This window comes from Meriones unguiculatus, chromosome 3 (assembly GCF_030254825.1).
Source record: "Meriones unguiculatus strain TT.TT164.6M chromosome 3, Bangor_MerUng_6.1, whole genome shotgun sequence".
In the NCBI taxonomy this organism is placed as follows: Eukaryota; Metazoa; Chordata; class Mammalia; order Rodentia; family Muridae; genus Meriones; species Meriones unguiculatus.
This window is the reverse complement of record NC_083351.1, coordinates 135,087,695-135,111,146: the sequence shown is the minus strand read 5'-3', so window position 1 is coordinate 135,111,146 and position 23,452 is coordinate 135,087,695. Positions and strand designations below refer to the sequence as shown.

General features: G+C 46.4%; 1 protein-coding gene across 2 annotated transcripts in view; it reads right to left on the bottom strand.

Moving 5' to 3' along the window:
• The window catches only part of Spock1 (SPARC (osteonectin), cwcv and kazal like domains proteoglycan 1), a 453,369-nt gene that overhangs the window by 14,335 nt on the left and 415,582 nt on the right, over nucleotides 1–23,452 (bottom strand). The window contains exon 7 of one of the 2 annotated variants that reach the window (XM_060380587.1): nucleotides 1,732–1,845. In XM_060380587.1, coding sequence (XP_060236570.1) covers nucleotides 1,732–1,845 — 114 coding nt within the window. Of the gene's footprint in view, nucleotides 1–1,728; nucleotides 1,846–23,452 lie in introns of both variants that reach the window. The other variant, XM_060380586.1, reaches the window with a different exon arrangement.

Genomic DNA, 23,452 nt, shown 5'->3' with positions numbered 1-23,452 from the left:
CTTTCCAGTGTCCAAAAGGGCACTTGAACCTGCCATCTGCAGATATTGGAGACAGATGGAGCCAGGCTCTGGGGCTACCCCTTCAGGACTCATGGACCGACAAATGGGTTGCTCTTTTCTCCAGCTTCAGAGGACTAAAGCATCCTTCCTTTACATCCCTTCTGCCCCAGTGGCTTCAGGGCATCAAACCTACAGTGGCTTTGGGAACTCAGTTTACTCCTAGGGACACTGGAGTTTTCCAGGCTCCTGCCTGTCTACAGAAAGGCTCTGTGAGGACTGACTGGAGGCTTCAAGGAGTTCTCTTCCCAAAAGCCTGCTTTCCATGGAGAAGTTATTCAAGTCTACATGGAAATCAGTGCCTACAAACTCCCAAGGAACCTCTGGCAGGAATGGAAAACAAAACAAAACAAAAAAACCCACAAAAAGCCCAATTCATCTCACTGTCTTATAGATACAGCTACCAAGAGCTTCCACCTGTAAAACAGTCTGAGAAACAAGCGCTATCTTGCCATTAAGACAAAAGAGTGAAGCTGTTACACTAAGCATTTTTTTTCCTGTCAGTACTCTTCATTGCTCTCTCCAGAAAGATATGGGTATCAAAGAATCATCGAAAAGTAAGATCATTATTTTTGTTTTGGAGCCAGCATCTGTCCACGAAGCTCAGACAAGTCTGTATCCTGTCTTTACAGGATCCTCCTGCTTCGGCTTCTCAAGTATGTGGGAACACATGTGTACCACCATATTGGGTTGGAGATCAGAGACTGGTCCAGCTGAGGGGCTGAGCTGACGTTGTAACTTCTCATCTCCTACCTCAAGTCAGGAGCATGGCGGTCATAGTTTGTCCAAACAATGGGAGGGTAGGAGGCTGTGTGAATACTTTGACCATGTCATTTCAAATGTGCACACAGCCAAGCTACCTGTATTTGAAGGATTGGTAGATCACTGATCTCTATTGTACCTCGGAGTTCACTGCATGGAGAGGGGGAGTGCACATGCGTGCTTGCCATGCATGCGTGTGTGCGTGTGCGTGTGCGTGAGCATGGCCTCTGCTCATCCCAGAGTTCTGGCAGCTCCGACAGGAGCCTGAGTGTTAGTGGTAAAGGAGCAGGAGGGGCACCCGCTTTGTGGTTTCCGGGCAAAGTTAAAGATGGCTGCTGAGCATTCAGGAAAAGCACATTATCTGGGATGCTTGCTACACTGTTGCTTATATTAGCAACAACCCAAATGTCCCAATTAAAGGCTTCTTAAGTTGTTAGAGCCATGATTAGGATCCTATTTGGCTCCTGCTAGAGACCACTCAATAATGTGAAAGCATAATGATATTTCTAGATGTTTAGCTTTCCAAATGGTATATCAGCTTGTGCCTGAGCTTTCCAACACACACATTTCCATATACAACAAGGAAGGTACTTCAAGTATATACTGTAGCATGCTTTAGTTGTTAAATAGGTATTATATGTGTGTGCATGTGTGTTTACACACGATTTTTTTCTATAAAGCATATTTTCTAAAATGTCTGTGTAAAACATGATCTCTATGAAATCACATTATTCCAAAAGTCTTATTTCTCTTGATTCTAACGAATCACCCTTCTTTGATAATGTAATGTCCTAAAATTGGGACATAATTTAAATCCATTTATTTAACTAACATACACTGCTAACCCCATGGTGCCTGATAACCAAGACTGATATGTATAGTGAAATAGCAAGAATAGAATGATCTTACTGCCTTGGGCTGTATCAGAGCTGGTAGGTTTGATGACTCTGTTGGCGTCCTCATGAAGAGCCCCGAACCAGTCCTTCAGCCGGGAAGCAAGGTTCCTCAGCTCCTTGTCTGTGCAGGCTGCAGGGAACACACAGAGCAGATGGTGAGCTCGTGGGTCTTCCACCCAGTGTGTGCAAGGTCATCGGCCAACCTGCCAAAGTCGAGGCAACCCTCCTTGCCCAGACACTCGGAAAACCAACCCCCAGCGGATGCTGCTGTCATGGGTTAAATGTGAGAGAAGGAGAAACACTGGAGTTCTAGGACAGACAGGCTGCTCAGACCTGCTCTGCCTCAGATAAAGCAAGCTGCTGACACCTCACGTTTGTACAGCATCCTCAAAGTCCGGCTGACATCCCTTTTGCTAAGCACATAAAACTTGTTATTGCAATTTAGCCAGAGAATATGACATCTCCCCGTGCTCGCACTAAGAGGTTAACCAGTGCCAGCTCCTAGGGAGACAATGCCTGGGGCATCGTGAGAGGACATGCAACAGCAGAGTCCCTGTTTTGTAGTGGGACAAGGTGAACTTGGGAATTTGGACTCCTCATTTGTTCGCCTCCTGCTGTTGACAGGTAAATGTCTTCGCCGTGGCTGAGCCCTTCCTGCCTCTACCCAGTCTACTGTCTTAGTGCGTGACACAGTGGTGGGTTCAGGAAGATACTGATAAGGAAAACTCTGGCTGATGGATGGAAAGCAGGTAAGGAAGTGGGTGCAAGTTGTGTGACAGTGTATAGATGCTGTGGCCTGAGAGGGGAAATCCAAAAGGAGGAAAGGAAGGAGGGACTGGAGTGGCCTGTCTAGTGCTCTCCGCCATTCCTTTGGGCCCCACCTTCATTCGGAGTGAGAAAACCTTGGCAAGGAATGCAGGCAGTACAGTGAATGCTCGGAGGATCCTGAAAAAGAATCACTATGTGCCCTTCGGTGATTAGAGAAAAGCGTAAAAATCACACAGCCAAGAGGGAACCATGGACTGACCTTCACAACGGCTAGCTTTTTTTTTTTTTTTTCCAAAATCCAAAGCTGGAGGAGAGTAAGCAAGCTAAGAGGTTGAACACATCGCCATTTTAATGCAGAGCTAAATCTGATCACCTCACAGTGTTGAGAGGACACGGCTGGAAGCCCAGAAAAGGCTGATGCCCCAAGCTCTCCCCTGGAAGCCTATGGGGGCAATGGAGATGGACAAGGTGTCATCCTAACTCCACTGCAGCCTCCGGGAAGCGCACAATGCTTGAGTACATTATGGTGCTGTCAGGGAGAATGCAAAAGAAAGTAATAATCCAGGATGCTTTCCTCAGTTTACAGTTCATGTCTACTCTTCAGCTATGGGTTGGTGCAGCAGAAGCTTCCTAGACCTCAGGCAAGACAGGTCTTTCTCCAACTTCTAAACTAGTATGGAAGTGCAGGCCCCGGCTGCCTCCATGCAGCCTACCAGTTTTCATCCCTACGTTGAAGCTTTAGTCTCCACATGGTGTCCAGTGTATGTACCCAGCTATTGATATAAAGTAGCTAACAACCTTGGACACACAGACCTGACTATTGTGTAAGAGACAGGTAGGAAGTGGAACAGAGTTTCTTGTTGGTAGTAGTCTGTGGGGCCACTCTGCTTACAGTGGATCTCAGCTTTATTACCCACCGAAGGCCTATCCCTAAATCTCCTGGGATCTGTTATCATATCTTATCCCAGGACAATGAGATCATGATAAATCTGAAAATATGTTTCAAGTGCTTAACTAACTATAGGATGTACAATGGTTTGAGGAATGCACCAGATAGGGTTTCAGTTCTTTTTGTAACTAATATTTTAAATAGAATGTTTAGAGGCTGGGTTAGGGTAAGCAAGTGCTGGACATTTCAGAAAGAAACTAAGTCAAATGCAAATAATCACAACTGACTGGCTGCTCACAAATATGTGCAAGAGGATACTTGTGTAACCCTACTAAATGAATTAATTTTAAATAAATGTACACACTAACTTCTCAGGCACATGTCTCATCCCACGTTGCTCATTACCCTTGCACTGAGGAGCACAAGTTTCAGATCCACCAGAGCAGGCTGCCACACTGATGAAGGCGGCTCTCATTCTCTGATCTCCAACTTTGCAGAGGCTCACCATGATAACCAACTACCCAAATGTGTCTTTTCTCCCTCCCTTTAGCCTTTTAAGGTGGTTGAGGAAGAAGATAACAAGCTCTCACGAGCCAACTCCCCACACCCCGGCTAACCTGTGCTCACAGTGGAAAGAGAAGCCATTGTTGCTGAAGGCAGAGATTCTTGCTTTTGCCCAGGTACCAATTCTGATTGCAAGAGTATCTCACATTAACTCACTTATTAGCCCCAAGTTAGAGCCTATGGGAACCAAACCTGTGCCTTTCTGACCCTGCTCTACTCTAAACAGTAGTGTGATTATCCAAAAACAGAATATGGACTTTCCAGCCAGTCTCACATTTGGAAATGGGAAATTAATAGCATCCATTTTCCCTCTATTGCTGGCACAACATCTATTTAGAATGTTCTCTGAGCTGAGAAAATTGCCAAGTCAACTTGCGATGAAATCACACACTGCAAGATAAATTAGTCAGTCATGTTTAACTAAATCATCCGATGTGCAGGTAACCTGCACATTCACAAGCCTGCTGGATTTCCCCCAGACTTCCAAAGCACAGGGGCTGGGGATGGAATCAGTGGGTGCAATCTTAAAAGAGTAAATGTGTCATTCGGCAGCAAAGCCAGGTGCAGGGAGCCATGACATGGCTGGAGTGAGATCAGAGAACGGAAACAGAGATAGAAGACACTCAATTACCAGGCCCAGTTCATTCCTGGTATCTTCAACTGAGCAGTCTCTATGAGGAGAAAGCTAACCTCAGTGGGCCTGGAGCATGATGAGCTCAGGGGGAAGGCCCTCAGAGAGTGGCTTGTTTAGACCTTGTACTCTCACCACAGCACAGGCTGGGTTCCTCTTCAGGTGTCCACTGCTACCCCAGATGGTGGGACTAAGCTGGAATTCACAATTCTGGGAGGCCAGAGGATATTTCCCTGGAAAAAGTAATGTTTTCCAGAAGGAAAGCACAAACCACACCTACCTGCTGTTCTTGTCCTCTGCCAGGAAGTGGGATGATTATTGTCACAGAGGACAGAGGGGTTCTGTCACCCCCCCTCCCGCCCCTGACACCCACACTTCCTGGTGGAAGAACCAGGTACTCTGTCTCCAGAGCAAATCTGATGCTTTCCTGGGAATGCCTGGTCAAACCATGAGAACCAGGACCCTGGTCTGTTTTGCCACAGCATCTGCCGGAGTGTGTGAGCTTCACCGAGGTGTACTATATTTGGGCTGCTCCCTCCCTGCCCCTCCCTGGGCATCTGTTTGCTTTCTGTGGCTCTCCTCCCAAAAGCAGTCTCTGGTCAGAATCCTCCATTCCCCATATGCCTCCTTTCCTCAGGTCGCTGTACATCCTTCTTGCATGACTCAGCTCCAATAGGACCAGGAGGTTGGCAGAATCCCTGAGACCGGATGCCACAACCCCCTACCCCGCCCCACGCCCTCCTCCTGCCCCCGCCCCCAGGTGCGCATGTGCGCATGTGCACACACGCCAAGGAGGCAGAAAGCAGTACCTTCAGATGCCTGCCCTCAGAGCAGACATTTGGAAGTCCTCCTGGACTTCTTCCTGTTCCTCACCTTCCCAATCAGTTGGCCACAAAATGTCAGTTTCCCTCACTGTCTTCACTGCCTGTTCCAATTCACGCCACCACGGTTGCTTCCCGCTGGGGTAGCCACAGCAGGCTCCTACTAATTGGTCTCCTGCTTTTATTCTCCACAACCTCACAAACCAGCAGCCGCAGCAACCATCCTGAATGGAGCATTGGGTCAATGTGCTTTTCTGTCTGGCTACTTCTGAGGCTTCTGGTTGCTCTGTTGGCAGAGCCTAATTTTGTGGTTTAAGTGACCTGCAGGGAAAACCTGTGGTTTCCGTGCTCTGGCCTTGCTGCTCCTCCCACTCTCCTACTTGAATGTCCCCAGCCCTGTGGCCTTGCCCACGTCTGTCTCACATCTTAGCTTTAAGGTGATTTCTTACCCAAGGACTCCTGGCCCAGTACCAGGTCCCCCTTGATCACAATAGCGCAGACCAGCGCTGTTAGCCCTCAGCATGGAATAGTGCCCATTACCTGCTTGAAGAATGCTCTCATTATGGGGCCATTGACAGGCTCTCATAACCCTCTCGCTGCCTTTTGTAAACTGTAGTTTTTCCATCTGTGAAATGGCAAATGGAAGCTTAGCTCCTGGCATCACTGCGTGGAATAAGATATCAGCAAAGCATAGCTCATAGCTACTGGCATGTAGCAGGGACTCATATCCCAACTGTCTACATGATTCGTTGGGATTTTACTGTTGTGCTTTATTTTTTTTTGCCCGAGGAGATACTGACGATATAAAGAATAACATCTCCCTCATTTATTTCATAGCTGTGCCAATAGAAGACCAAGAGGCTGGGTTTTCAGTCTCTGCCTGCCTTCTCCCAATTGGATAAGCTGTGTGATGGGTGATTGGTCTGACTCCACACACCTACACTCCTAGCCTTACATAGGAGGCATATAGCAATGGTTCAAAATATATTTATGGAAAGAAAGCATGAATGATTGATAAAGCATCTTGGCTCCAAGTCTCAAGTCAAATGCTACCCTAAGTGCTATCTTGCAGAGTCAATTCTACACAGGGAGGGTTGGGGGAAGCTGCCTCCTTGGATAGACTAGGCTTGTGGGCAGCCAGCACTAATGGATGCAGTTAATAAACTTGGTCAGGCCTTCAGCTGTAAGAGAAACTCCTCCAGTGACATAGACAGCAGTTGGCCCAGTGGTTCAGGATGGAGAGGGCAGCGAGCGAGCCTCTTGCCTTCATTAGCTTTGGTGTGAGGACAGTGGCCATTTGGGAGGACCGCAGAACAGCCAGCCTCATGTCACGTGTGCAACCACTGGGGCTTCGTTAGGGAAAAGAACAGCACCGCACATTATTCTACAGTGTACAGAAAGGCAGCTCACTCCCCCAGGAAACCAGGGCACACAGACACGGAAGGGCCCAGGTAATGCGGCATTCTCCCAGTGGGTTTCTGTCTGTTTGCAAAACAGGACCAAACTGCAATGAGCAGAGCTGGCTCCACGGAAGCCAAGCAGCCTAGAAAGCCAATGTGGTGACACCTCCCCTCCCCACCTGAGGCTTGCAGCTCTGATAGGTGTGGAATGTGCTGGAACTGAAGGCTTTCTACGGGAGGTGCAGCTCAGGTGGCCCCGGATGACAGAGAGAGATGGGTGTGCTGTGGCCGCAGCCTGGGGCAACAAGGAAGAAGGGAGATGGGGGCAGTTAGGTTGCCAGGACAGCAGCTACCAGGAAGAGGCAGCCTTCCCGGAAGGTGGGAAGATGGGCCTTCCCCTCTGCCTTCCCATTGACAAAACCAAGGCCTGGAGAATAATAGCTTTAAAGTATGGTGCAGTCTTGACAAAGAAGGAAATCCAAAACTGCCCTCAGCACCTTAACACATATCCTGACCTGGTGGTCTCTGGTTGCTTACGAGTGTGGCGGCTGAAGGACAGACAGCTATTCCAAAAGGCTAGACTTCAGAGTGGATAAGCACAGAGGTGTGAAAACACTGAGGAAGTGATACCCAAAGTGCAGGCGGTGACTGGGTACTCGATCTAACTCAAATCTAGTACTAACATCTACCTGAGGGACAGGCGCAGGCTCCCATGAGGCTGTTCGCAACCCTAACTGAAGCTGCATTTGAACACCCGCTGGGGATGTCTGAAAATGGCGAATGTGACATTACACAAGCATCTGGGGTCCCTGCACACTTCTGCCAGGGAACCAGTTCTCCAGTGCTCCTGAATGCATGAACTACTTTCTCCAGCTTAAGAGCCCAAGTTAAAAAAAAAAAAAACTAAACTAAACTAAAAACCAGCTCTGCCTACTACAATCCTCCCTCCTCCCGTGCCAGCCAGCCTCACCGATGCTTAGCTCGGGGCTCTGCAGAGGCTAATATGAAAACAATCCGGATTTAATTTAAACTTTAGTGCCTCAGAAGGTAATTAAAGAGTTGGGCCGGACTCAAGTTCTTTCTGGGAGCAAGCTGAGAGGCCTCTCGGAGATGGAGACCTGGTGCGATGGTCCTTTCCCACTAATCTCCCTCAGCCCTCCTAGGTGCTGTTGTGAATAATTACTTAATCAGAGCGGCTCTGGATCAATGAGCTCAGAGTGTTTGCAATTAGCAGCCTCTGCAGAAGGTCCAGCTGAGCCTCCTTTCTGGTGATGCTGGGATCAGGCCGCCCGGAGCCAGGATCTGAGCAAAGGCAGGGTTCCTCCTTAACCCGCTCTGCCTGGGCTGCCTTCTCACTGGCACCACTGCAGTCCCACGCTGCTGGTACTTGAGTGGCTCTACACTCTCCTTCCTCCACGGGGACTGGATCCTTCCGGCTGTTGCACGTCTCGCGGTTAGTAGGAGTTACGGTGCATGAGCAATCGGCATGAAGGCTGATGAGATGCTTCAAGCCCAGGGAGCTTGGGAGAGGAAGGCATGGCGGCCCCACGGTTCCCTTAGGAACACGGCTCTGGGAACCCGATGCGCAAACAAGTAAGGACAGGTGCTGCTTATTTGGTCTTTGCAGCAATAACCAAAACCATTCCGCCTTCAAGGGCTACCAGGAAGGCAGGAGAGACGAAGTAGCGTGGAAACACAAGGAACTGAGTGGGTGTGGATTCTAGATGAGACTGTGTGTGGACGAGGATCTTCCAAGTCTCCAGTCTCCTCACCCGTGTAAACACAGAACTAGCTAGCAGGGTCCTGGGAAGAATGGAACAGCAGAGCAGACTTCAGCCCCCTGGCACCAGCCCGGACAGCTAGGCCACCACAGCCAGTAGTGTGCCCCTGTTTCAGAGTTTGTGGGCACAGGGTGACACTGTGACTGACAAAGAGAAAAGCTGTAAAGGCCAGAGCCGACACGCGAGCGCTACTCTCTCAGAAATCTCACCACGCTATTCAGTGAGACCTGGTTTCTGCCATCTTTCGGAGAAGTTCCACGTCCTTCCCAGATCCTAGATAGTGAATGGAAACACCGAGGCTCCCACTCAGGTCTCCAAACTAACATCTGCTTCTGTGTCACAGCCCACCACCCCAACAGCGCCTGCTCTGCCCTTCCACACAGCCCCGTCTGGCACGTGAGGACGCATGTGCGCATGCGCAGCAGGCTTGCCACTATGCACCCTTTAGATTCTGAAGGCCAGCCCCCTTACTGGGGAGAGGGAGGCCGGATGGTTGAGGCCAGATCAGTTGTTCTCAAGCATCTGTGGCACCTCTTCAGGGGCCTCTGCCTCCTCCTCGGTAGATGGAGACAGTGCCAGTGTGGCACTTAATGACGCGATACAGACCGCTGAGAGAGAATTAAGCTCTCAAAACCAACAGGCAGCTCCCATCACCTTGTGAGCTAACAATGCTCACGACTGAGAGGCTGGGATTGATCCTCGGAGCCATACGTGGCTGAAAAAGGGGCTCCATGAGGACCTCCCTGAGCACACCGAGTGAATCCCACTTCTAACTGGGGCTCACCTGACCGGCCAGACTGTGGTGAAGTTAAACCATGCTGGACATGGTTCTAGCTTTTACTTTCCGGTGCTTAAAACATCAATATATATTCATGATCTCTTGCCCTCAGAGAAGGTATTATTTTATGCAAAAACAGGAACAAGGAAGGAATTAAGGCTGTTATTCGGGAGCTTGCTAATAAAAATCCTCCTTAAAAAGCAGTCTTTGGAAGAGCTTAAAATACTGACATTAAACTTAGAAGAAGCTAAACCAGTTAATGGTACAACTCACATGCTTAAAGCCAGTCTATTCTTGGTAACCTGATTTGAGGATGCTCTCTGTTCCCTCCATCCTAATGATAATCCTTCATCTGGAAAAAGAAATATGTTTAGAATTTGCCCAACATTTGTGAAAGCACATTAGCCAAGCGACACTTGTTTTCTCCTTGAATGATCTAGTAGGGAGAGTTAGCCAGATGAAATAAGCTTCGAAAACTTTGGATAAAACCCAAAGCCATTCTCATACTCTGAGGCAAAAACATATTACTGAATATGCAAAATACTGGCTGTTCATGCCAGCTCTGGATTTGATTATATGTCTAGCCAGTGGGTCAGCATTTGCCTGTAGAGGTGACCTGGCATAGACTGGCAATGACCATAGAAAACAAGATACAACTGACAGCTGTGATGAAGGGTTTCACGGCCATCTGGAGGTGTTAGTCACCTCCAGAGAATAAAAACTTAGCTGAAGAAGTGACAACTGCTGTCACATTTAAAGCAAGCAAGGAGGTGCTCTGAGACAGGCTGTAAATAGGTCCAACCTGGATTACTTAGGGTGCTGGAACATAACGGACTGCGCTATTTTATCCTACATAAGCGCATACCCAACCTACAAAGTAACTTATGATGTAGACGAATCCTTTTAAATCAAATGTTAACCCTAGACCTGTAAGTAGCTTTAGCGACAGAACTCTGTTTTTGTGGGATAATTTATAAAGAATCTCCATTTCTAAGAACTAGTTTAACCTGCTCAAATTCAACATCCAAATGTAGGTGTTGCAAAGTGCCGTTTTATAGTCTATGCTTTCAATGCCTAAAGCAGTAACAGGCACAGACACTTCTACCCTTAAGCAAGAGCCGACACTGCATTCCTCGTTGACACAGAAGAGAGTAATGGCAGGCTTTGATCTGAGATCTTATCCTTCGTAGGAAGCCTAGGAGGTGCCTGGAACCTATGAATGGCCTCCTTAGAGAGTGGACACTAGCCATTGTCATAAGCACCTTCCATGGGGACAAAGGAAATGAGACAAACATGGACTTCATCTTACCCCCATCCTCCCCCCTCCCCAGCTTAGAGCAGATGGTGATGACCTCAAACAGGCTGATTGGAAGAGGGGCAAAACAACATTCTCTTTTGACAAAGGGTAAGTTAGTGGCACCTCCAGGTTCTGAGTCAAGGGTAAGAGGGTGAAGGGTCAGAGGGTGGACCGAAAACTGAAATGCCTGAGTCTGTCATCTTCACTTTCGTCCCTCTGGTGGACAAATCAGGGGGAGTCATCAGGATACATCAAGCAGGATCTAAGGAGGAGCTGCCTGAGACTGATGGTACCCCAGAGGAATTGCCTGGCTCAGCAATCCTGTCTCCCTTCAGGACGGGAACTCTCACAGTCTGCCCTTCCCCAGGGTGTGAATGTGGACAGTGATTTGGCATGAGAAGCAGCTGGCATCCAAGCCCCCCACAGACCTCCTCAAGACTGTACCTGACACAGGGATGGGACGTTAGCCACCATTACTTCTGTTTTGATCAAAATTACCTGTCTAGAGAGCTGGTATTTAGATGAGAAGACACTCTGTAACTTCCAGCCTCCTCTCCATAGATTAAAAAAAAATGTAGTATGCAGGAAAAGATGGTGTGCTTCATTACTGTTAAAACTAGAGGAGAGAGGGAAGGGGATGACAGAAGGAGGGAAAGAATGAGAGAGGACAGGGAAAGGGAGGGAGGGAAGGAGAGAGACAGGGAGAAAGACTGGCTGACTTACTCTCTCTGGGTTTGAAAGCCAGAGAGTTCCCAGATGGAAGTGAAAGGAAAACATCCATGAGGGTCTATAAAATGGCAACACATACAGTGAGGCAGCACAAACATGTCTCTCAGAGGCAAGGGGCTCTTCCCTAAAGTGACTTAAATGTTCTGCTCAGCAAGAACCAAGGCATATAGATGGAAGAACAAGGAACAGATTAAATAGAAGCCACACTGAAAGAAAAACGTGAAGGAAAGGGGGTGTATCCCAGAGAAGCAAGGCCCAGAAAACACACACAAGATGGTTCTTTGTGTTTTGTGCAGACAAGAGGCTCATTGCAAAGTGCAACTGGAGTGTAACAAGAAAATTGGAAGTAGACTGAACAGAGTGAAAGGGAAAGCCCTCTTGGGCCTGATCTGTTTCATAGAAACAGGAAAGGCAGGCCCGCACAAAGGGACCATTTTTAAAGGGAGCAATCTGTTTGTACTGGTAAATTGGATGCTTTGGGGAATTGTGACATCTACAGATAGCCTGGTTACCCTCATTCTACGACTCCATTTTGAATATGCAGACCAGTCAAGCCTCGTTTATTCTAATAATAATAACATTGCTTTTAGTTTTAAAGAATCTGACCCTGTTGGTTTAAAGATTTCATGGAAATAAATTTTGGAAGGAAAAGCAGATAAAAGTACCAGAGAACACTGAAAATGTAGACCAAGTAAACAGCAAAAATTCAAATGAAACAATTGCCTTTGGATTAAACAATAATAAAGCCATATAGCAAAGACCAGAGATGGGAGGAGACAGCAGAGACAATGTCAAAGTTGGAGGAAGAAGAATGTACAGAAACTACAGTGACTAGGATGATGTCAGAATGAGCACAGAAGTCAGCAGGACGAGGGGGAGTAATCACTGCACAGCAGCAAGTTCAGTGACAGCCCTGGATGCAAACGATGCTCTTCATGTGGACAATTGGCAGTCCTGAGAAGACCACCGAAACATAGACTAGAATGACTGTCATTCCAATTCTTCAGAGAATTGGAATCTTCAAGTAAATCCCATTTCTGCTGAACCAACATGCTGAAGGCACAGTGTGGGCCAAGGAAATGGCCTGAGCATGGTCAATATGAAGATCCATCCTAATCAAATCACTGGGTTTTCAAAGTAAAGAAAGTCAATATGGCAGCAGAAGACACATCTTAGTGACTTCTGAGAGAGAAAAGTGCAAAGCTGCCCCCAGATTTCAGCATAGCAATGTTCAAGTTGGGAAACAAAGTCCATAAGTAGAGGCTGAGGCATAGATAAAATTATTGAGAGATGTCAAATCAAGTAGTGTAAGGTTTTGCATAACAAAGGCAAGCTGTAGGAGGGTAAATATATTGCCAAGCAGCAGACAGAAAGAAGAGCTTTAAAAAAAATTGGAGGGTAGAGGGAGAGAAAGAAAAATTACCTGGGTTTTTATCACTATTTAAGGTGCCAACATCCCTGTGGGGAATGGCATTATGTGCCCAAAATTCACTTACTCAGGAAGAATCACAAGTTTAAGGCCCACTGAGGCTAAATAGGAAATTTAAAATTATTTTATTTTATGTGCATCAATGTGAAGGTATCAGATCCCTTGGAGCTAGAGTTACAGACAGTTGTGAGCTGCCATGCGGGTGCTGGGAACTGAACCCAGGTCCTCTGGAAGAGCAGTCGGCACTCTTAACCACTGAACCATCTCTCCAGCCACAATAGGAAATTTAAGAACAGCTTTGGCAACTTAAGAAAACAAGCAGGCAAACACCACCAACAACCCTTAACTTCTATAACAATAAACAGTAATGAGCTAAATTCATCTTTCAAAATTATATTTCTAATCATGTCACAAAGAAAAATCTAACTAGATATCGACTAAAGAAAATAAAACAGAATTGAGGGGACTCAGAAAGGTTTCCAGATGTTTTCATTATAAAAATCTTCTGTGGAATTAATAGCTAATATGTGGTCAAGCATACAAGGCTCCGTACTACAGTACTGCCTTAGATAGCAAAAACGGAGAAACAATTAGAATATGCCGGTGTAATTCAGTTATAACACATCCGTGATAATCAATAGTTAGTTGTAGAGTATGCAAGACTCTCCCAAGATACAAAGCTTAGAAACAACATTCCTTGTGTATCATATGGGAGCCCCACCCGTATTTGTTTCTCCATACATCAAGCATCTATTATGGGCTAGAGAGATGGCTCAGCAGTTAAGAGAACTTAATGTTCTTATAGAGGACCTAGGTTCATTTCCCAGAACCCACACAATGGCACCAAAGCCCTCTTCTGGTCTTGGTGGACACTGCAGGCAAATGATACATATACATGTGTACATGCAGGCAAAACATATGCGTAAAATAAAACGACATTTTGGCAGTAGCAGAATACAAATGATGAAGAGAGAAATGCTAACAACAGGGTGGGGGGCTTTAATTTGGGAAGGTGTGAAAGGTCAGTACAGGATGAGGGAGAAGGAAAATAACACTATGGATATTTGGGAACACTGTGAAGAATAATATTTTTAACCTAAGATTACCTATAATACATATATATGTACAAAACACACACACATATTTATATGTAGAAAGAAAACTTAGATAACGTTATACCACTTAGATAACGTTAGATAAGCTTAGATAACGTTATGCCCTCCATGAGAATTACAAGTCCTCTAAGAAAACCCCCTGGCCAGGCATGAGAAGTCTCCTCTTGCATTGTCAGTTATGGGAGCCCAGGAACAGTCTAGGCTAGTGCTGTTGGCCTTGGTTGCCTCTCAGAGGTTGAGGGTGAGTCCCTATTGCTGAAGATGCTGTGCACTTCAGATACAGGATGCAAAGGATCTGACCTAGATCTAGCTTGAAAAACATCTTCCTTGGGGACTGGCTTTCATAGTACCAGAAGTTGCTGCACAAGCTTCCAAGGGAGGGAAACAACCAATTGTCCTGTGCCGGCACAGGAAGATATCGCTCAGTGTGCGGTAGAAGCACTTACATCTTGGCAGTAAACAAAGCTGTGTAATTGGACTGAAGGGCCATTCAGCAGGAGAGAAATCATGGCTGGTCCTAGAAACCTAGCCAACTCCCTGAGCCTCGTGAGGTCATGGATGTTAGAGGAGAACCTACTACCGCCACTTTAACTGAACCAGGAAACTCCTAACAACAATCTAAACACATGTCATTCCACCCACAGATAATGATCTCTCACCTCTCATCAAAGAATCTCCTCTTTGCAACAAACAGAGACTGGTCAAGAAAATGCAACTGGTAAAAATGCAGAGGACAACCTGCTGTGGGATGGCCAGCCCCCTGGACACAAATACAATACAACTTCTTCATCGAAAGCTCAAGAAACATCACAGAAAAGGGGTGGAAAGACTGTAAGAGCCAAAGGACCAAGAAAACTGCTGAATGTGTGTATCTCCTAGAAATAACAGGGAACCTTCACCCATGATACCCAATGACATGGCTCCCTAAACGAGACTTGAATAAATGATAATGCCAATAGACATTCTAATGTGGAGGGGAGAAAATCTCACAGGGCCTCATCTGTATGCAAAGAGCTACAAGCAACTAGACACTGCTACAAGATGGAGAATTAGTCCTTCCAGAAATGAGCCCCATATTTGGTTTTCTGAAACCATTGGTCAGCCCTGAAATCTTATACATACAAGTAACAACAAATAGACTAAGGAGGTTACATACATACCTACCCCCACACACATATACACATATATGTATATGTCTATAGACACACACACACACATATATATATATACACATATAATTTAAAACAATTAAAGAAAAGGCCATAAAATTGAGAGGGAACAAGGAGGGGTAAGGAAGATGATGAGGGAGGAAAAAGAAGGGAGACGTAAAGTAGCTATTTTAATTTCATTTTTAACTAAAAAATTAATCTTTTAAAAAATTAACTATTCTAGGATATATGAAAAATAGTAATTATGGTTTCTTTGAAGGAAAGAGCCAGGAACTAGACCACTGGGAGACTATATTCCTTTAAATGACTTTTGTGTGTATACACACAACTTCAAAGACCATGACACAGTCCCTGTCTGTGTCCATCACTAGGTCACCTGCTCCCTGAATCAAGGGACTGTATGTCATACTAACTCAGTCATCTCTTCAAAGCTGAGCTCAAGCACTGAAATAACAGCTGTGGCTGGTTGAACTTTACTGAAGAGGTAGTGAGTGGATGAACAAATGTAGCACAGGACAACAGAGGAAGGAAGCTACAGTTATGACTACAAGGGGCTTGTTACCAGCAACTCAAGATAGTTTGCATCATCTATCAGTTTTCATGCTTCATGCTAATATGCTTCTTTTGAGCCCAGAGGGGGAAAATAATCCCTAAATGCAGGAATTTTTAATCAAAACAATCTGTGTGCTGTTCTCCATTGTTCCCTGGGACCTTGGGGGCAGGTCTGGATTCAATGCTAACACTCCCTACGCCATACACTCCGGGAATACAGAGATGATTAAGATATGCCTGCGATTCACTCTCCCCTCTCCTGATGCTCTCCTCGTACCAAGTTTGTGGAATTTTAATGAGTTGTTTCCCAGAATGCTCCCTGATGGGGATTGAGGGCTGAGATCAGGATATGCTTACCTGAGACAACATCATCTATTCTGGAGGAAGCTGGGCGCACCCCCATAGCCCAGATCATGGGGTCCCACTTCTAAGCTATATCACAATGTGCCACCCTCCTAGACTGGCTGTCAGAGCAGGAAGGATGTGCCTGACTTACCCCTCGGTCCCAGCAGACTACCCGGTCAAAAGGGTCAAAAGTAGACATCACTAGGCTTACGGAAGGCACAATAGGGAGAAACCTGAACACGTTTAGTAAAGCGGGTTTCCACTATTACAAGAGCACTAAGAACATACACAGTGAGCTGGACAAAGCACTCAGTGACCAGCAGGTCCCTTCAAGATCAAACTGGAGAGCTGAAGTCAGACAAACAATCCTCCTGCTAAACAGTGAACGGACTTGAAGAGGACAGGGAACAGAGAGAAATACACATAGGGATTGAAGATGCTTTGTCTCATCCGGGCCTCTGAATGCCTCAGGGCGGACTTTTGTCTCCTCTGCATATTTGAGAAGAGCAAACCTTCCACCTTGCCTATCTAAGCCCACCCATTTGAACCCAGGACCAAAGGATGCACAGCAATGTGTCTTGAACCCACCAAGGAAAGAGACGTTTTGGCCACTTGATTACAGAGTGTCATACTGACTTATACAGGAAAAGATCAGGGCACCTGTCAGTTCTCAGCGAGCTCAGGGTCTCCCTTGCTGAAACTGGATCTACTGTTTTTCTGACTGCTGTTATCCCAGACTGCCAACACTTCAAACCTCAGCCCTCCCTGGCAGCAGCCTGAGGGACCCAGGACAATCTTTGTGTTGTCTGCAGTGATTGCAGGATGCTAGACCTCCTTCTCACACCTGGCTTCATTCAGCCCTGGCTTCGCGTTGCCGTCTGGGTAGTTACCACTGTGTAATTTAGTTTGTCGGTGTCTCTGCAAGCTTATTTGAAAACCATGGAAGACTGCTTACGGGAAATTAAGCTTCATTTTCTTTAAGCATCCAGCCAATGTAGCAGGCAGGGGATAGTGATTTGGAGATAACTGGCTTATGCATATGTAAACATGATGCATTTAGCAAATTACGTAGACTTCACACTTCAGAGCATTGAAGAAAACAAAGGTGTCTTCAAAGGCAACTTAGCGAAATAGAGCCATTCTGAAAGGGATGCAGAATTATTGGCTTGTGAGAAGAGTTGAGCTCAGATCGGAATGGAAAATAACAGTTTATAGTGTGAAGCATGAGCAGAAACAGGAATTGGAACAGGTCTAATTTTAAGTGGTTTTATGGCAACTCTAAGGACTCCTAGGAATTATGGATCGTACGTGTTTTGAGATTGAATTCACAGTAGGAAGAGGTTGTACACTTCAGACTCAATTCCACTGTGACTCCTTGCGCGTCACACAATTTTCCAGTACATGTTTTTCTCCTTGAGCCTAGAGAGAAAATTCTAGGCCCGCCTTCAGCTAAAATGCACTGTTGATAGGAAAAGCAGACTCCACAATCTACTGGACTTTGTTTGTGTTCTCTACTAGGACCTCAGTCCCTTCTCCTGCCTCGTCATCGATAAATTACATCTGAAAAGTGTAATTAAAGGTTTTACTCTCATAAAAGTAACCTTTGGTATCACCACCGTAGGCTTGGTGATCCCCAGACAGGTCAGGTGGCTGAGGAAGCCTGCTGCATTTGCAGTGGCAGTGGCTTATTGGTTTGCAGCCCCGCATCTAACTGGCTAACTGGCAGTGGTCAACGGCTAGCTGCTGATTTCAGGGGTCTAGAAGGTATCAAAGTAGTATGGCTTCTTATCTTTGTTTTCTAGGGCTGATGTCACAAATGCCAAGACACCCCAAGAACTGATGTGTATGGAATATCTACCGCCACCAGTATCTGTGCCTTTGGTCTCTCCTCTTACTGCTAGTGACAACCCCTCATCATCCTCATTACTTTTAGTTTACAGATATGGGCACTAGGCTGAAGGAAATGAAGTGAGGTGTTTTTTTGTTTTGTTTTTTTGTTTGTTTGTTTGTTTTTGTTTTTTCTGGTTGCTACTGAGTGCTTCTTTAATGTCGGGTACTAAGCACACTGACAACCTCACTGAAACATGAGGCATGGGCGCTCATATATCTGCTCCAGGAAGTCATGTGACACACTGAAGTCAAGGGGCTGAGATTGGGAGAGCCAGGCATCACTCTCCAGGCTAGGATACAGACGTGTTTGCTCTGCTACCTCCTGCGTCGCCACATTGAAGAAGGGGTTTCTGTTGCTGTAATAAAAATGCCACAACCAAAAGCAACTTGGGGAGGAAAGGGTTAATTTCAGCCTACAGCTCTCAGGTCCTGCTGAGGGAGGTCAGGGCAGGAACTCAAGGCAGGAACCTGGAGGCAGGAACTGAGGCAGAAGCCATGTGGGAGTGGTGCTCCCGGCTCCCCACGGCTCGCTCACCCTGATTTAGTATACAATTCAGGACCACCTGCCCAGGGGATGGAACTGCCCACAGAGAGCTGGGCTTTTCCCTAAATGACTCTAGCTGTGTCAAGTTGACATAAAACTAGTGAGCACAGTCCTCCCTCCCTCCCCCCGAAAATGAGAGGACTCCAGGAAGAAGCTCTTTGTCAGGTCAGAAGTCATGGTGACCTTGATATGACATTCTGGTACTCACCCCCCCCCATTTCCTTCTTCCAAGATCTTGTGTGTGCATGTGCATGTGGGTGTGAGTGTGCCTGTGTGTGATTCCAAGCAATACTCATTCACCCTCACCGTAACGAAAGGAAGCCACCCTTGTTCTCATCCCCATTTTAAGACTGTGCAAACTGACAATGGTAGGTTCAAAAACTACAAAATAGCAGAGTGAGGTTGGCAGCAAGGTCACCAGACTCTGAGAGAGACATCAGGCTTGGCACCAGTGAGCCCAGGAGATAACCAAGTACAGGTAAGCCATTTAGTATATTTCACACAGAACTTATACCAAAGAGGCGTAAGTGGGTGGGGAGAGTTAGCTGAGCTCTTACAAACAATTACATTGCATGCCACAGAAACAAACACCACCCAGAAACAAATGCCAGTGCTGGGCATTAAATGAGAGTTTGCAGAGACATTGAAAAGGAATAGCAGCCAAAATAGTGTGATAAAGAAAGATGCTATGGCATCGGGAGTGTTTGTAATCAGTTAAAACTGTGGGGAAACAGTTTAGAAAAGAAATGGACAGTGGGGATGTATGTGAGAGGCCAGACCTGAAGGAGGGTAGGAAGGTAACAGAAAGCTTTAACAACTTGGAGCGGGAAAGGAAATACCCCGAGAAGCAAGAAATGATGGCTGGAGTCAAGAGTGGCATCTCAAAGACTCTGAAATGCATGGATGGTTCCAGAAAAACAGTTCACAGTGGAAGTCCATTGGAGAATTTTCTACCTTGTCTTGCTCACTTGGTCATTATGCAAGCTCTTGTTAGAGGGACTGTCTTAGTTACTTGTCTGTTGCTGTGATAAAGAACTTGACAATAGCAATTTAGAAAAAGTGTTGTGTTGGGCTTATGCTTCCAGAGGGTTAGAGTCCATGACGGCAGAGATAAGGGACAGCTGAGAGCTCATATCCTGTTCCACAGCCAGGAAGCAGAGAGAGACACAGAGGGAGACAGAGACAGACAGAGGGAGACCAAGAGACAGAGAGAGACAGAGGCAGAGAGAAATGGAGGGAGACTGAGAGAGAGAAAGAGAGACAGAGAGAGGAGAGCACTCAGGGAATCATGAGTCTTCTGAAACTTCAAAGCTCAACCCCCGGCAGACCCCTTCAACAGGCCAGACCTCCTAATCCTTCCTAAACAGTTCCACTAACTGGGAGCAAGTATTCAAACATAATGAACCCACTGGGGCTATCCTCCTTCAAACCACCACAGGAACTAGTTTTAAATTTGCTTTAACTTGAAGCTTTCTGACTGATACAGTCATAGCAGCAGCCTTCAGTTTAAGGCATGGATGACCTCCTGCTGTCCCAAGGAAAACAGTCTGGATTTTAATCATTGTACAATCTATGATAGATACCAACCTCTCTATCCAGGAATTTGCTTTCTCAAATGCCAACAAAACAAATGACCTACCCTCGCCCCCCATTTTTGTGTCTCCTATAAATGTTTCCAGATCATAAGTCAGAGAAGCACTCTTGTTAAGCCTTCTGGACACGTGATCATGAGATTATAGTTAAAATGTTTTCAGCATATGAAACACAGTCTTTTCATTGTGACCGCCGCCAATATTACTGAGAGTGTTATTTCTCAGACCGGTAATTTTCCTAGAGCATTTTCTCAGCAGCCATATATCATCAAGGCTGAATACCGTTCAAGTGGCTTGTGGAGAGCCGTGGCCTGGTACCATGACCAGTCCACAAGGGCTCTTACCTTGGTTCCTGTTGATCCTTTATCCCATGGCCATGTGCCAAGCAGGAATGTAACCTAAACACATTCAGATTCACAAAAACATCCTTGCCAATTCATGAATGAAGGATCTTGGCACATAGCAATTTAGAATCTTCCTGGAAACGTGGTTGGAGATATATCTACCTAAAGAGCTGGCTAAGACTGCTTTGCCGTAATTGTGAGTGTTCAAAACATGAGCAGAGAGCTTCCCATCCCTACAATCGGTGGGGAACAGGGACTTTCTATGTCAATATGCCCAAGCTTACCACCAGTAATGGGATATGTACATAGCTAAGACTTAGTAATTCAATTTTATATCTCAAGGGGCATTAGAATCCTGACAGGCACACATTCCTGAGAGGGTCAGGATACATCATCTTTCACTTAGTTTATTTTGTGTTTGTAATCCTGTGTAATGATGTAAAAACCCCAATGAGTCTAACAGAAAAATTATCGCTTATCCGAGCGTTATCACTGCGCAGGCAACGAGGGTCTTGTGAGAGGGGCTGGCGGGCAAGGCCAAGTTCATCATCAGATTTGCTCCTGTGGAATGAGGCTGCAGCAAATTCAAAAGTCTCTGGGTAAAAATGGCTTCTGAAAGCCTATTTTTTTTTTTTTAACTTTCACCGAGAGGTGGCTGGAGCAGCCACAGGAAAGAATTTACAGCATGGTTAGTACATTAGTGTCAGGAAAGAAAAACAGGTCTGCTTTTCACAGGGCAAAGCAGGGATGCAGATGCTCACATCCCCAACATTCTCATCCCACACTGAGGGCCCATTTCCCACACACACCTCTCTTCTTCCAATAACAGGGCATCCCAAGCATACTATGAAGCATAAGCAGTCGCCAAAAGCCTGCATTCTTTTTAAACCTCTGCATGGAAAAATAATGGGGCCTGTTGTATCCCCACACAATAAACTATCCCAGAGGTGATTCTTGACCACCCTGGGGCACTCAGGTCCCCAGGGAATGGCAGGCCACACCTCTCCTTAGATCCCCAGGAAGCAGGGGCAAAGGGAAAGGGGTGCCCAGAGCGGTTTGTGACAGTACGTTGGTCAGGACACCATTTCCAAAGGCCTGGACAGTTGGGTGTTGGGCAGGGACCTAGTGACAGACAGAAGGGCATGCTACGAGCCCCAAGGACGACAGAGAGAGGGAAGAGAAAACATCCATGTTTCAGACACATAGTTCTGAGTCTAACGGATATGCTCACTGAAATGGTACAGGCCCCATGGGTCAGTTTTGCTGCTGAAAGGAAGAGGCCCTCAGGCCGACAGGCTGACAGAGAGGGACATAGATGCTTCTCTGAAACAAAGCCACCTTCATTGCTAAGCCCAAGCAGGAGCAAGTCCATGCCTTCCAAGCAGGAGCAAGTCCATGCCTTCCGACCCCTGAACATTTGTGCATGGAACCATCACTCCCAACCCACTGTTCTCTTCTTGGAACTTGTGCAGGTGCAGCCAAAAGCATCCCCACCTCCCACACCATCAGGCTGAATACTGAAAGCTACACAGTGCCACCAGCGGCAGCCAGAGGCGTAAGGACCCTGTTCTCTGGACCGCCGCCTGGGTTAAACACATCTGCAAGTTCCTCAGTCAGGAGCCTCCAACTAAGCAGACTAGAAAGACAGGAAATACCTCATCCCCAAAGCAGAAATCAGATCCCAGGACTTGGGGGAATCGTACAGGTCAGCTGTGTACCCATGGATGTACAACCAAAAGGCATCGTCTAGTTCTTACAGAGCTGGGGTACAGGGGTTGGGACACATGCAGTACGCCTACATGTAGGGGCCAGAGGTCAATGCCAGGTATCCTCCTCTGTCATTTTCTACCTTGTTTTTATAATTTTAAAAATTTCTATGTATGGGTATTTTGCCTGCATGTACATCTGAGGGCCCCTTGGGTCAGAAGATGGTGTCGGATCCCTTGGAACTGGACTTACAGGTGGTTAGGAGCCGCCATGTGGGTTCTGGGGGTTGATTCTAGGTCCTCTGAACGAGCAGCTAGTGCTCTTAACTGCTGTGCCTTATCTCCAGCCCTTCACCTCATCTCTTGAGACAGGGTCTGGCACCAAACCTGAAGTTCACCATTTCAGCTAGACTGCCTTGCCAGCGAGACCCAGGGATCTGCTGTCTCTACTGCAATGCTGTCTCTATGCCAATGCTGGTGCCACAAGTACTGGGCCGCCCCACCCCATTTTTACAAGGGCATTTGAGACTTAGACTTGGGGCTTCCTTAGGCTTTCCTGGGTAACACTTTTTCAGGGAGCCAGTGCCCTAGGCCTGCTTTCACTTCTTATTGCTGGTGTCGTGGTTTGATATGAACTGTTCCCCAACAGCACATAGGAAGGGCTTGACTTCCTAGGTGTGATGCTTGTAAGCTGAGCACTGACATTCTCAATGGGCTAGTCCACTGACACACTGCTCACCTCATGGGCTCGGAGACGGGGCTTTGCTACTCTCCCGGTGCCGAGAAGGGAACAGATCTGCTCGCAGTGTGTTCTGAAGTATGTGATTCCCTACACCTTACAGGCACATGTGAACAAATGTGCGTGGAGTGTCTCTGCCCTCAGAATTTAAAGGATTTAAAGATGATGTTGTGAGACTCTACGGAGAGAACCAAGAGATAGAAAATACGACTCCACAGGAGCATGTAATGAGTACATCAAAAAAAATCATCATGGAATCATCCAACAAATTACATCATGACATCTGTTATTTTCAAAGAAAAAAAATTGCAAAAAAGGCAAAGTGTCAAACGTCTTACAGGGATTAAAATATTAGGGGAAAAATAGTTAACGAAACTCCTTAGTTTAAGGTGGGGAAAGAGAAACCCTGTCTCTCAAAGCGAGAAAAGAAGTTAGAAGGCAGGAAGAGTGGCGCAATCCTGCAGTCTCAGACACTTGAGAGGCAATGGTGGAAGGAGTGCCAAGGGCTGGGAATTAGCCGAGGCTAGATTGAGTGAGACTGTCTCAAACAAACAAACAAACAAACAAACAAACAAAAACAAATTACATGAACACATGACTGTCGCACATATGAAGTCAAAGCAGCTGTGGTTACCTACATGGAATCTGTGCACG